The sequence below is a fragment of the Anguilla anguilla genome, chromosome 6 (genome assembly GCF_013347855.1).
Source record: "Anguilla anguilla isolate fAngAng1 chromosome 6, fAngAng1.pri, whole genome shotgun sequence".
Classification (NCBI taxonomy): Eukaryota; Metazoa; Chordata; class Actinopteri; order Anguilliformes; family Anguillidae; genus Anguilla; species Anguilla anguilla.
In genome coordinates this window covers 60307257-60321549 of record NC_049206.1, presented here as the reverse complement: position 1 = coordinate 60321549, position 14293 = coordinate 60307257, and the positions used below count along the sequence as shown (strand labels likewise).

Sequence of the window (14293 nt, the reverse complement as noted above, 5' to 3'; positions counted from 1 at the left end):
GCTTGAACGAGCCAATCACATCGCACGCGTCCTTGTGCGGGTCGAGTTCAAGCAAACAAACAACGACTCGCGCTACTCGAGCTCTTAAATCCTCCTGTTGCCGTGCAACAAGCGTGGGATTAGGGGTTTAAGCCCAGAAGGTTAGAGCTAGACTGCAGGTCTGTAAACCAATGCTGCCATGGTATTTCGATCTTAACTTTTATTTAGCCAATTAGCGATAGCGTCTCAGTTTGTGTATTTCCGTTATTTATTTTAACTGTTTTAGCTGTAAGGTCCCGGGGCGGGGGTGGGGTGGGGTGGGGTGGGGTGGGGGGGGTCCTGTGTCTTATGGGCACTGTGCCACAAGCGAATGTGGACGATAAAAGCCAATGTTGACCTTACCTCAGCTGTGCCAATTTCACTCTAGAGAGCCCTGGTTTAGAAGGACCAGTGTGACCGTGCGTACCACAGGTAGACTGCCGTCAGTCTTTCCATGCATTCCAGGCATCTGGCCAAGTCTTACGAGCATCCGACTGGGAAACATCCCATGGAACAGCCTTCCAGCTCGGGATTCCTGGTTCGGTCAGATCTGACATCATGTCAGAATTCTGGCCTTCAGGGTAAAACAACTTTTTAAACACTTTCACAACTGATTTTCAAATGGCTTGTATCAATTAACATACACAAATTGAAAGTCGACCTCTGGTCACAGCACAACTAGCTTCACGCAAGCCAGCATTATCTTAAAAATAGCTTGAATAACATTGACTCTTATTGCGTAGGCAATAGTCTTTCATGCTGTATGGAGCTATGATTAGGCGTACAATAGCAGTGATCTTATTTTCGTATGAATCCCTGTAGTCATTAAAGACGCCAAACAGAAACTAGAAATGCATCTGGCAGTTTTCCAGGCTCACTCTGGATGTATCTAGTATTAGTAGCCAGTGTCTAATCGTGACAGGTATCATAGTTAGTTTCTCCCGTCCCGTTCTTTAGCTTCAGTCAGATTACAGCTTTGCGATCGGAACCTCGAGTTCGCGGCCGGGACCGCGGAGAGGCCGAGCCGGTGTGGACGGCACCCGTTTATCCCCGGACAGACCGTGCCAAGCGCTGCGGGCGCTCAGGCGTGTGCCCGGCTCCTGTGGGCCCAGCAGTGCGCTGGAATGTACCAACGCGCGCGAAACAAAGACAAAAAAGAAAATGAAAAACAAAAAAAAATTCTGTTTGATCATGGAGGTGGAGGACAAAGGGCATTATGGGTATATTGGCCCCAGTGGCCTGGGAAGATTCTTATTTTGCTGTTGCTTCAGAATATGACTTAATATCAGGGTGGGGGTTGAGCTTCATTTCAGCTCAGTCAGCTGAGGGAATGTATTGAAATTGGGAGTTCACAATTTGGAAAAATGTCCATATTTGTCTGGTGGGGATTTTTCCTGTTCATTAATTAAATTTCAGGTAATTGACTGAATTGAAATGGAATTGAACCCGAACCCTGTTAAATATTAGTTTTTTTTTAAAAACTGTTTTAAACTTTTTTTTAAATGAACTTCATAATTGTACTTGAATGCTGGTTATTTCACTGTCTTAACAGAAAAGTGAAAAGCTCTACAGACCAACGCCAAGGTTTTTTTTTTTTTCTTTCTCTGTGTCTGAACAAACATACCTCTACTCATCTTCCACTAAACAATTCTGTCAGTAACAATGCAAAGCTTGGGACCTTGGGGTTGTTAATTTGTCACAATGAGATATCATGTACTGTCTTGTATTTTATTTTATCTAAACCTGCCTGTAGCGTTACTTCACATAGAGCACTGCAAAGCGAGTGAGACTTGATTCTGTTGCAGAAGTTGTGTCTGGTTGGCTACACTGTCTGTATAAACATGCTCCCGCCCCGGGCTGCGTACTTAAACTGTGCATGCGTGACTAACTCCTGCCCCCTGAGATCGGGGGGACACTTAAGAGTGGCAGAAATTAAACTAATTATTGCTGATGCATTTCTGATGTATTTTGTGGGGAGTGCGGGGATGGCTTGAAAGAGTGACGTCCAGTATAAAAGGTCGCGTGGAACCTACATCATTATGCATAAAATGCGCGTCCAATAGAAAAACATCGTGAAAGAAATGAAAAATAAATTCAGTGTTCAGCCATGTTTTTTCAGCGCTACAGTATGTGCGCTTCCCTGAAGAGAACATGTCTGGCTGGCTATGCTGGTGATGGTGACTACCACCTAGTGTGCACTGTGCAGTTGCATGAAGGCACTTGGAAATTAATGGATAAAAAAGAGAGTCCATTGTGTTTATAAGCTCTGATCTAGTTCGCTGATATGTAAGGATGTGCATACGGGAATATAGTATTTTGTCTGTAATGTGACAGAAGCCAATAAAAGATTGTTAACATGATTGTTAAGATGTTAACAGGGCTACCCATCTGGGGTTAAAATGCAGAAAACAATTCCCAGAAAGACACTATTTGTGATAAGGGGAAAAAAGGTTATCTTGTACCTTGGGGATAATTACACTTCGGCCGTATGATGCACATCCCTGCTGTTGGAATACCGCAGGTGTTCCGCTTTCTGTTTTCCGCTTTAAAATGCGGTAACTATCTCTGTCCCAAAACTAAGTTTGGTGAGTGTAATCGGCTGATTTAAAAGGAAAATAAAGTGTTGATTTAACAGGATAAACCAGCAGACTAAGGTCCAGAACTAGGGTTGAAGAATATGCAGAGATTTTCAAACCTCATGTTCATACCACTGGGAAACAACGATGCTTACCAGTGGGCAAATAATCTAGGAATTACGGTACGTATAGCCTCTGAGTTAGTGGTATTGATGACCAAAGAGGATGACTACGCTTAAATATACCTTGAAGCGACAATCCCCCGTATTTTTCGAAGTTACCCCAGTTACTGAACGAATAATTGCACAACACGTCAATATTAGCTAGTGAAACAAGTACACGACCTCATTCTTGAAAACTACAGTAAGAAAGAAAATTCAGACAACATAAACAAACTTGTTTGTCAATATGCCAGCGAAAACACCATTGCCTATGATCAAACCCGAATAAACAACGTTGTCACTACAGGCAGGTGTTTTAATCTGACTGTTGTAGTCATGGGAGTTGAAGTTCTATTTCTGTCACACTGCGACACATTGACAGAGCTACTGACTTCAAATCCCACGAGCCTATTGTGACCGCTTGCCCGCCTACGCAGGATGCAACCATCGGCGGTGGCTAATCCTGTGTCAACACTAGGCTGATGTGGAGCCGTGGAAACAGTGCTGATAGCTAGTAGTATTTATTTTTTGGCTTTCTACTTTTCGGTGGTTTCTGATAAACAAAAAATGGACAACTCCGGCAAAGAGAAAGAAGCAGTTCAGCTTATGGCTGATGCAGATAAGAAAGTGAAGTCCTCAGGCTCGTTTTTGGGAGGAATGTTTGGGTAAGATTAGCTAGCTAGCTAGCTCCTATATAGCTATGTGGTTGGCTAGCGAGTAGGGTAGGCAGTTTGTCAGAAGATTGAAATGCTTAAAATATACTGTATGGTAGTTAGCAATATCAGTTGCAGTTAGCAGACGTTATTTTCACTTTGCAAACTGCATGTCGAAGTAGCTATATCGGAAATGAATACGTTGACTAGCTGTAGTGCGTGGGTATAAGCTAGCGTCAATTAGCTAGCTTGTGGGATTGCAAAATCATATGTGTGGTGGGACCGCTACATGAAAATGGGTGTTAAGGTTGCTACAGTAGCAAGCTAATGACAAGTCACGACTGATGCATCCAGTGATTTGAAGCCTATCTTATCCCCGGACATGAAACCATAACGTTTTTGCATTTTATTTTCTAGCTATCGTTGGCTCTTGATGAGCATTATTAGCTGGTTAGCTGGTCAGACGTGCCATTGTTGTCAATCGGCATAGGAGATAACTGCATTTTGTCCATATACATACTTAGGCCAATTTGAAGAGACGCACGGTATAGCTGTCTAATACTACCCTGCGTGATTGAGAGCGTAATTTATCTTGCCAAACTGTCGCTGTCTTACCGATACTGACATTCGTTATATTGCAGCTACTAGTATAGCTAACGTTAGCTTCTACTATGAGGAGCAGCGAGTCTCAAAATACCAAACCGGTGAGGTTTTTCACAACCGACGTGCCATCAACGAGACCCGCGAGAATTGTTCGCTTAATTTTTTAGTTTGCTGTTTAACTGACGACGGCTTATTACCAATGAATTATGTAGAAGCACCGCCAGTGACCTAGAAATTGCATTCTGACAAACCTACAGCATCCAAGTTATGTAAATGCAACGTTAGCTTTGCACGTATGCGTGTATAGCTTGTAAGCTGCAAATGTGTATACGGTTACACATTTATGGACTATGTGAATAGTCGTATATTGTATAGGGTTACCGTATAGTTTAGGTTTATGTTCCGTCGTTGGCATGCAGTTATGTGGCCGTAAATCGGTCTCACCAGTTAACTATTCATAAGTTGTCTCGGTTAAATTGACTGACGACGATTGATCTCTTGCATAGTGCATCTTTTTTCAATTCACCAATGTTGGTTGTATAATGTTTTGGTTCATAACTGCACTGGGGAAATATAATGCCAACTCAGTGCATGTCTGTCAACTTCACTTTGGACTTTTGCCTACATGTCAGGGCAACAAGTGATTTCCTTCTGTCATTTTTTAAATGAAGGGAAATACTTTCCTGTGGAACTATAATTGCATTGCCATATCTGTGCGTTATGTTGTTGTTAATACTAATTTATCTGTCAATTTCTAAGTAGTAACTGTTGATTGAATCCCAGTATATTTTGGCCATACTTTATCGTTGGCATCGAGCCTCGGCCTCCACACAGTGGAAAAAGCCGTTGCATTTTCTGACATGCCCCGCATTTAAAACACGCAGTTCTGTGAGTAACCCAGCCACTGATGTGCTGCCATCTACGGCTGAATTAATGAATGCTCAGGTGTAGCACATGCTTTAGTCATTCAGCCACGGGGGGGGGGGGGGGGGGGGGGGGGGGGGGGTGTCACTTCCCTGGGGGGTCTACCATGAACAAACGAGGTCACCATGGGCTGCGTGACCTAGGAAACGGAATGGTGACGTTTATGGTGAGGATGTTACCGGCTCTGGCTGATCTCTCTGTGGGGGTTACGGTAGTGTTGGAGTGTCGCTTAGCCCACAGCCCCCCCCCCCCCACACACACACATACCTATTCGTCGCAGGACTCCCAGGAATGAGGGTGTCCCCCCCCCCCCCCCCCCGATAAAACAGTTTGTTATTGACAGCTACAGGAGTATGTGTCAGCGTGTCTAAAATGTCATGTGATGGATGTACATCAGACGTGTAGCTATGACGGGTACACCACGAGCACACTAATCACTAAGCACTGCTTTTGTTCAGCAGCTTCTTCTGCCTGTCTGTCCCCTCTCTGCTCCTCTCTCCCCCTCTGTCCTGCCAGGGGGAACCACAAGGTAGAGGAAGCATGTGACATGTACGCCAGGGCTGCCAACATGTTTAAGATGGCCAAGAACTGGAGCGGTACGTGTGTGCGTGTGTGCATGTGTGTGTGTGCGTGCGTGCGTGTTTGTGTGTGTGTGTGCGTGCGTGCGTGCTTGCGCGCGCGCGTGTGTGTGTGTGAGTGAGTGAGTGAGTGTAAGTGCATGCGTGTGTGTGTACGTGTGAGTGCGTGCCTGTGTGTGTGTGAATGTGTGTGTGAGTGTGTGTGTGTGAGTGAGTGAGTGCGTGTGACTAACATTGCTCCATGGTTCTTCAGAGTAATGCTTTTGGGCTGTGGTGCTGTTGGGCTGCAGTAGATTGGAAGTTTGCATATAAACACAGTGAAATTAATATTCAGTAATATCTGAGCTGTAATATGAATGCAGGGCATTTTATTTCCCAACCGTGAGCTGCAGGTTTATTGCAGCTCTGATATTTGACCGTTTGTTTTTTTGTTTTTTTTTCCCAGTGACTGTTAGTCACTGCACTGGTTTGTAATGCGACGTGTGTTTCCTGCGCTGCAGCTGCGGGGAACGCGTTCTGTCAGGCGGCCAAGCTGCACATGCAGCTGCAGAACAAGCACGACTCTGCCACCAGCTTTGTGGACGCTGGGAACGCTTACAAGAAGGCTGATCCTCAAGGTGAGACCGGCGTCATCGTTTCCATGCGGTCATCATCGCGCATGGATTCACCAGACATGACGTCCAGCGTGTTATTTTTGGCTGGACCGCAACAGCGGGGCCAGCCCTACAAACGCGAATGTGTGTGACTGAGTGACCGACTGAGTGATGAAGTTACACCATTGTTTGGCCGAGTTATGGAGTTACACCATTGGTCGGCTGGATGAAGTGTGTTAGGTCCTGCCGTATACTGGGTTTTGACCTGGTCTTGTTTTAGGGTTCTCTCGGCTCTGTTTCCCCCCGTTTACACAGAGTGGGGTAAACGTGCTGGCCTGGGCTCCATGCCCCACTAGCAGAGCTGTGCAGGGAATGCTGGGATTTTGCAGGGAATGCTGGGATTTTGCAGGGAATGCTGGGATTTTGCGGGGAGTGTGTGCTGTGTGCACATGGCTTGGCGTCTCTGAACTGCAGACGTTGGGCTTAAATCCTCAGGTTTAGGCCTTTAGCCCTAAAGAGCTCCAAGGTCAGGTTAGCGAGCTCTTAAATCAGCAAGGACAAAAATGCATGCCGTGATGGTTTATATTCTCATGCTATTTATAGCGCGTGTTTGAATCTTTAATACGCGTTTCGTGACTGTAGGAGAGACAGTCTGCTGTTCCCGAATTAAAACACCGCACAGCTGCTCCCAGTGACTTCACACACACTGCTGCTGGCTCTGTGGATCAATTAAAACAAGTATGAGAAAGCCTTTAAGTGAATAAGCATTAAAAAGTAATACATGGCACACAGTGTGAGTGGATCTCTATCTGTGTTAAATACCCAGCTGTGTGAGTGGATCTCTCTCTCAGTGTTAAATACCCAGCTGTGTGAGTGGATCTCTCTCTCAGTGTAAAATACCCAGCTGTGTGAGTGGATCTCTCTCTCAGTGTAAAATACCCAGCTGTATGAGTGGATCTCTCTCTCAGTGTAAAATACCCAGCTGTGTGAGTGGATCTCTCTCGCTCAGTGTAAAATACCCAGCTGTGTGAGTGGATCTCTCTCTCAGTGTAAAATACCCAGCTGTGTGAGTGGATCTCTCTCTCTGTGTATAATACCCAGTTGTGTGTAGTGGATCTCTCTCTCTGTGTATAATACCCAGTTGTGTGAGTGGATCTCTCTCTCAGTGTTAAATACCCAGCTGTGTGAGTGGATCTCTCTCTCAGTGTAAAATACCCAGCTGTGTGAGTGGATCTGATCATTTCCTGGTACTCAAGCAGAAATTTCCAAAGTGTTTTCCTGCGGCTGCTGTGTGGATGATGCGTCGTTGTCATGGCAGCGTGTGTTTTTAACCTTATTGTGAAAGGAGGCTGTGCGAGGGGGGGGGCTGTGAACAGAGCTTCGGGTAGTAAATGGATTTGATTACGCTGTTTACCGTGTAGCAAGGTCATGAAAAGCAGAGGGAGTTCAGCCTCAGGTGAACCGCTGAGTGTTTCTCTGGCTCTGCTTTCTCTTTCCTGACTAACCCTCTCTGTGACCCCCCCCCCCTCCCTGTCTAACTCTTCCGTCCTTTCTCCTAATGCTAACGCTAGAGGCTATCAACTGTTTAAACACAGCCATCGATATATACACAGACATGGTAAGCATTACTGCAGGTGGTGATGACCTGTCTCTGTAACACTAGATAAGGGCCACCAAAGTCCTTCTGTTCAAAAAGGAGAACTGTCTCTGTGTCTGCCTGCCTTCCTGCCTGTCTCTCTGCCTGTCTCTCTGTCTGTCAGTCTGTCTGTCTGTCTGTCTGTGTGTGTGATTGTGTCAGTATGTTGATGTTCTGAATGTATGCATGAGAAGCCTCCTATTTACAGGGTAATCATTTATCTAATGGATGTACAGCTCTGTTTTTAATAGCATGCTGGGAATTGCACATTGCATGAAAAGCCTGTTTAGTTTTGGTCTCTGGTGGCTTTAAATTGGGCTGTGCTAAGGTGTAGTCTCTGATGGGTGTGTAGCTGGGTGTTAGGCTGTGGTTTAGTCTCTGGTTTAAGCTGAGCTCTGTTTAGACTGTGGTTTAGTTTCTGGGTTAAGCTGAGCTCTGTTTAGACTGTAGCTTAGTCTCTGGTTTAAGCTGAGCTCTGTTTAGACTGTGGTTTAGTCTCTGGTTTAAGCTGAGCTCTGTTTAGACTGTGGTTTAGTTTCTGGGTTAAGCTGAGCTCTGTTTAGACTGTGGCTTAGTCTCTGGTTTAAGCTGAGTTCTGTTTAGACTGGTTTGGTCTCTGGTTTAAGCTGAGTTCTGTTTAGACTGTGGTTTAGTCTCTGGTTTAAGCGGGGCTCTGTTTAGACTGTGGTTTAGTTTCTGGGTTAAGCTGAGCTCTGTTTAGACTGTGGTTTAGTCTCTGGTTTAAGCTGAGTTCTGTTTAGACTGGTTTGGTCTCTGGTTTAAGCTGAGTTCTGTTTAGACTGTGGTTTAGTCTCTGGTTTAAGCTGAGCTCTGTTTAGACTGTGGTTTAGTCTCTGGTTTAAGCTGAGCTCTGTTTAGACTGTGGTTTGGTCTCTGGTTTAAGCTGAGTTCTGTTTAGACTGTGGTTTAGTTTCTGGGTTAAGCTGAGCTCTGTTTAGACTGTGGTTTAGTCTCTGGTTTAAGCTGAGCTCTCTTTAGACTGTGGTGTTCTCTGCTGTTTCAGGGAAGGTTCACTATTGCTGCCAAACATCACATCACAATCGCAGAGGTGTACGAGTCGGAGCTGGTGGACATCGAGAAGGTCTGTATGAGCCTGGGTGCAGGGCATTGTGGGTACTGGGCGTGATGGGCTTCCAGCATTACAAACAGGAGGAGCTGGGTCTGCAGGCCCTAATCATACACAGCCCTCATTGTCTGAACCCTGAGGACACTGCTGACACGAGAGTAACTCCACAGCCTCCTCTGGGGTGTGCTGGAGCAAGTGCCGCCATTTTAAAAGAGGAGTCAAACTAAATTAAAACTAAATGAATAAAGCTTAATCAAAGGTTTTTTTTTTAGATTTTAGTCAGGTGGGATTCTTTTGTTTTCACTGAAACAGGCCTCTTGTAGAAAAGTTCTTGTGTAGAGATCAGCTGGACTCAGGAAGGGAAGGGCAGTGACATGTTCTGTCCTGTTTCACCATGTTTGCTGCGATCAGTCGCTACCTTCGGCTGCAGCTTCAAAACCTGGCAGAGCTGGCTTCTGATTGGTCAGTATATGGGTCAGTCAGGACCTGCCCTATCCCCGGGCGCTGTTTGCGCAACACGCCGCTTGCGTGTTCAGGCACATATGTGTTCATGATGGAGGAGTGAGGGCCTGAAGCAGGACGGGGCACTCAAAACGAACACAGGGATTTAGCCTTCCTGCACATTGAAGCAGTATCCACCTTCAGTCCTTTCTCTAGTGTTCATGGGTTTCCTGCTCATGAACTGCTCACCCAGCATCCGGCTGGTTCTCTTGCTGAAGCTGTGCTTATATATTTATACCATGCAGTGCAGTCTTATGCACCAACATGGCGGCGTCAGTTTGAAACTTTAATGAGCTGGTATGGAGTGAGTGTGTAACCAGAGTTTATGAGTTGTATCTCTGCTGTGGTGTTTCTGTCACAAGCACGGCAGGGCGAATTTGCTCGCTCTCTGCTCTGAATCGCCTGCGTCTCCAGTGATGTTTACCCCGCTGGAGTCTGAGCGTCTGTCCTGCGCTCATCCTGAGCTGTGATATTTGCTAAGGGACTTCAGTCTGCATTGCTGTGTTTGTTTCAGAGGTTAAAGTACTCTGAGCTGTGTGCTGCGTGAAATACTCTAAACTGAACGCTGTGTTAAGTTCTCTAACCTGAACGCTGTGTTAAGTACTCTAAACTGAACGCTGCGTGAAATACTCTAAACTGAACGCTGTGTTAAGTACTCTAAACTGAACGCTGTGTTAAGTACTCTAAACTGAACGCTGTGTTAAGTACTCTAAACTGAACGCTGTGTTAAGTACTCTAAACTGAACGCTGCGTGAAATACTCTAAACTGAACGCTGTGTTAAGTACTCTAAACTGAATGCTGTGTTAAGTACTCTAAACTGAACGCTGTGTTAAGTACTCTAAACTGAACGCTGTGTTAAGTACTCTAAACTGAACGCTGTGTTAAGTACTCTAAACTGAACGCTGTGTTAAGTACTCTAAACTGAACGCTGTGTTAAGTACTCTAAACTGAACGCTGTGTTATGTACTCTAAACTGAAAGCTGTGTTAATTACTCTAAACTGAACGCTGTGTTAAGTACTCTAAACTGAACGCTGTGTTAAGTACTCTAAACGGAACGCTGTGTTAAGTACTCTAAACTGAACGCTGTGTTATGTACTCTAAACTGAACGCTGTGTTAAGTACTCTAAACTGAACGCTGTGTTAAGTACTCTAAACTGAACGCTGTGTTAAGTACTCTAAACGGAATGCTGTGTTAAGTACTCTAAACTGAACGCTGTGTTATGTACTCTAAACTGAATGCTGTGTTAATTACTCTAAACTGAACGCTGTGTTAAGTACTCTAAACGGAACGCTGTGTTAAGTACTCTTAACTGAACGCTGTGTTTCAGGCGATTGCACACTATGAGCAGGCAGCAGATTACTACAAGGGGGAGGAGTCTAACAGGTAATGTGTCACCGGCAGCTGTCAGTCATGAATGGCATGTAGTTATGTCACCCTAATGTATGCATTGTAGCATTCAGGATGTGTGTGTGTGTGGGTCTCAGTGTGTGTATATGTGTGTTTCTGTGTGTTTATATGTGTGTGTGTGTGTGTGTATCAGCGTGTGTGTGTGTGTAAGAGTGTGTGTATCACTGTGTGACGCTGCTCTCTGTTCCTCAGCTCTGCTAATAAGTGTCTGCTGAAGGTGGCCTCGTACAGCGCCCAGCTGGAGCAGTACCAGAAGGCCGTCGAGATCTACGAGCAGGTCAGCCTGCTGCTGCTCCTCATCTTCCTCCTCCTCCTCCTTCTGTTCCTCCTCCCTCCTCCTCCCCCTCCTCTTCCTCTCCATCTTCCTCCCTCTTCTCCTCCCCCTCATCGTCCTCCCCCCCTCCACCTCCACTGTTCAGTTTGACCTTTTATCTACATGCATTATAGCAGGAGCCTAAAGAAGATGATCTGTCTGTGCGTTTAATTAATTTTACGCCTAAAAACCTGAAGCAGAAAGTGTGCATTGAGGCCAGGACAGTTTAGCACAGTAATACGCTCGTGTGTTTTAAATGTTTGTGTTCAGGTGGGGACCAACACCATGGATAACCCGCTGCTCAAGTACAGCGCCAAGGAGTACTTCTTCAAGGCCACTCTCTGCCACTTCATCGTGGACGAATTAAACGCAAAGGTGAGTGTCACCTGATCACTTGTGTTACCTGTGTTACCCTGTGCCTCTGTTACCCTGTGTTGTCCCGTGTTACCCTGTGCCTGTGTTACCCTGTGTTGCCTGTGTTACCCTGTGTCATCCTGTTACCTTGTGTTACCTTGTTGCCTGTGTTACCCTGTGTTACTCTGTGCCTGTGTTGCCTGTGTTACCCTGTGTTACTCTGTGCCTGTGTTACCCTGTGTTGCCCTGTGTCACTTGTGTTACCGTATGTTACACTGTGTTACTCTGTGCCTGTGTTGCCCTGTGTTACACTGTGTTACCTGTGTAAAGCTTGTGCTTTACCGCTCTCTGTAAATACCTGTGTTGCCGCCTCTCGGGTCCTGTCAGATTATCGATGTCCGGCTGCAGGCTGTGTCAGCGCTGACGCTGGAGGTGTTTCTGTCTGTGTGAGCGCTGACGCTGGAGGTGTTTCTGTCTGTGTGACCGCTGCTGTTTGTTTTGTTCCCGCCTCCCTGCAGCTCGCGGTGGAGAAGTATGAGGAGATGTTTCCCGCCTTTTCCGACTCGAGGGAATGCAAGCTACTGAAGGTGTGTGAGTTAGGGCTTCATTACACTCTCATCCAGATATAATATGCTCCCTCTCTCACACACGCACACACACACACACACACACACACACTACAGCACTACACACACACACACACACACTACACACACACACACACACTACAGCACTATACACACACACACACACACACACACACGTGTCCACACACAGGCAGACGCGCGCGCGCACACACATACACAGACACACACTACAGCACTATACACACACACACACACTACAGCACTACACACACACACACACACGTGTCCACACACTGGCAGACGCGCGCGCGCACACACATACACAGACACACACACACATGCATGAACGCCCTCTCCCTCTCCCTTACTCTCTCTTCTCTCCCTGCAGAAACTTCTGGAAGCTCATGAAGAGCAGAACAGTGAGGCATTCACTGAAGCAGTAAGTCTTCATCTCCATCTTCTTCTTCTTCTAACTGGGTCAGAGTGAGAGGTTGCAGGTTCAGATCCGAGGCGGGGCATTGCTGTGTTGCTTAACCAGCTTCAGCAAAACGTTCACTTGATACTATGTAAAATAAAATCTGGACAGGTGTGTATGCTAAGAAATATAACTGAGGAGGAAAATGTCAGGTGTCTACATACCTTTGGCCATGTAGTGTATGACATTACATTACTGTGGTGGTTCTTGCCCAGACTGGAGGACTCGTTTAAGGGTGTGTTTGTTTATTTTGTGCGCCAGGTAAAGGAGTTTGACTCCATCTCCCGTCTCGACCAATGGCTGACCACCATGCTACTGCGCATCAAGAAGACCATCCAGGGTGACGCGGGAGATCTGAAGTGAAGCATCCACATTGTCCACAACCACCCTCTTCTTCCTGTCCCACGGTCGCTGTGGCACATTTCCCACAACCACCCTCTTCTTCCTGTCCCGCGGTCGCTGTGGCACATTACCCACAACCACCCTCTTCTTAATGTCCTGCAGTCACTGCGCACGTTACCCACAACCACCCTCTTCTTCCTGTCCCACGGTCGCTGTGGCACATTACCCACAACCACCCTCTTCTTTCTGTCCTGCGGTCATTGCAGCATGTTACCCACAACCACCCTCTTCTTCCTGTGCATCAGCCGCTCTCAGGCTCTCCTAACCCCCTTATTAATACTGCTGCAATAGACATGAATATTAATATGAATAGATGTACCTACATACTCCATACCCCCCGGCACTTCAGAAATTATATCCTCTTTATTGCCTCCCCTCTCTGTCTGTTGGATGTCCTTTTCTTCTGTTTTCCTCTCTCTTCCTTCCTGACTTTTGAAGTGCAGGGTTGTTGCTTTTGTTCAGAAACTGGTTTTTACGCTGGTAGAGACCAGCGGGTTCTAGAAAGCTGGGTAGTGTTGAGCGTTTCTATCTCGTTCGTCCTGACCCCCCACGTATATCATAGTCATTATATGGTACAAGTGTAAGGTGTGCATGACGTGTAGTACTCTCGGTAGATAGCGTGGAAGCAAGATATCTTTTTTTAAATGATATATTTAAAAATATATATTTATCTTTTCAGTTATGACAGTTCTTTGAACAGGCTCTTATGTTTTTTATTTTCTGTAATTGTGTTCTCAGGTGTTTTATCTTTTCATTTGCATATCAAACGCAGCTGTAGGGTGCACGTGTTTGCTTGTGTTTGCTGGTCAGTGTGACGACTCCATCAAGGTTATTGAGGTGTGTGTATGAGTGTGTGAGTTGTGTGTGTGTGAGTGTGAGGTGTGTGTGAGTGTGTGAGGTGTGTGTGTGTGTATGAGTGTGTGAGTTGTGTGTGTATGAGTGTGTGAGGTGTGTGTGTGTATGAGTGTGTGAGGTGTGTGTGTGTGTATGAGTGTGAGGTGTGTGTGTGTGTGAGGTGTGTGTGTGTGTATGAGTGTGTGAGGTGTGTGTGTGTGTATGAGTGTGTGAGGTGTGTGTGTGTGTATGAGTGTGTGAGGTGTGTGTGAGTTGTGTGTGTATGAGTGTGTGAGGTGTGTGTGAGGTGTATGAGTGTGTGTGTGTGGTGTGTGTGCTTGTGAGGTTGGCCTGTGGTGGAGGAGAAGCTGGGCGGAGTTCTGTCCTCTGGGTGAGACAGGGGGGCGGAGTTCTGTGGGTGGTGAATGACATGCACACTTTGATTGGCAGGTTGGAAACGGGTGGTGGAAATATGTGTGGTTCTTTTTAAACAGAGAGCAGAAGGGCTTCGTTTCAGACTTTAGTTCATGAGTACCTGCGCTGTGGGGGGTGACGGCTGAGCATATCACTGCTGTTACCGTAGCCTGT

At 46.1% G+C, this 14293-nt stretch overlaps 1 protein-coding gene across 2 annotated transcripts; it reads left to right on the top strand.

Moving 5' to 3' along the window:
- Window positions 1-295: 295 nt before the first annotated feature.
- napbb (N-ethylmaleimide-sensitive factor attachment protein, beta b) lies at window positions 296-13246 on the top strand. 2 transcript variants are annotated; one of them, XM_035424090.1, is made up of 12 exons: window positions 296-3420; window positions 5452-5531; window positions 6014-6130; window positions 7678-7724; window positions 8767-8844; window positions 10661-10716; window positions 10933-11017; window positions 11324-11428; window positions 11926-11994; window positions 12383-12433; window positions 12731-12845; window positions 12894-13246. In XM_035424090.1, the coding sequence occupies exons 1-11, from the start codon at window positions 3323-3325 to the stop codon at window positions 12830-12832; spliced, it is 888 nt and encodes a 295-aa protein (XP_035279981.1). In that variant the 5' UTR covers window positions 296-3322; the 3' UTR covers window positions 12833-12845; window positions 12894-13246. The 2 variants fall into 2 exon arrangements, with proteins under 2 accessions (XP_035279981.1, XP_035279980.1); XM_035424089.1 differs by having other exon boundaries at window positions 12731-13246.
- The last annotated feature ends 1047 nt before the right edge of the window (window positions 13247-14293 follow it).

What these genes read in the sequence shown, in the direction of transcription:
- napbb (XM_035424090.1), top strand. Translation starts at nt 3,323, where the DNA reads ATGGACAACTCCGGCAAAGAGAAAGAAGCAGTTCAGCTTATGGCTGAT. An exon ending in AAGGGGGAGGAGTCTAACAG is followed by an intron (nt 10,717 to 10,932) that starts GTAATGTGTCAC and finishes TCTGTTCCTCAG; the next exon opens with CTCTGCTAATAAGTGTCTGC. An exon ending in TGGACGAATTAAACGCAAAG is followed by an intron (nt 11,429 to 11,925) that starts GTGAGTGTCACC and finishes GCCTCCCTGCAG; the next exon opens with CTCGCGGTGGAGAAGTATGA.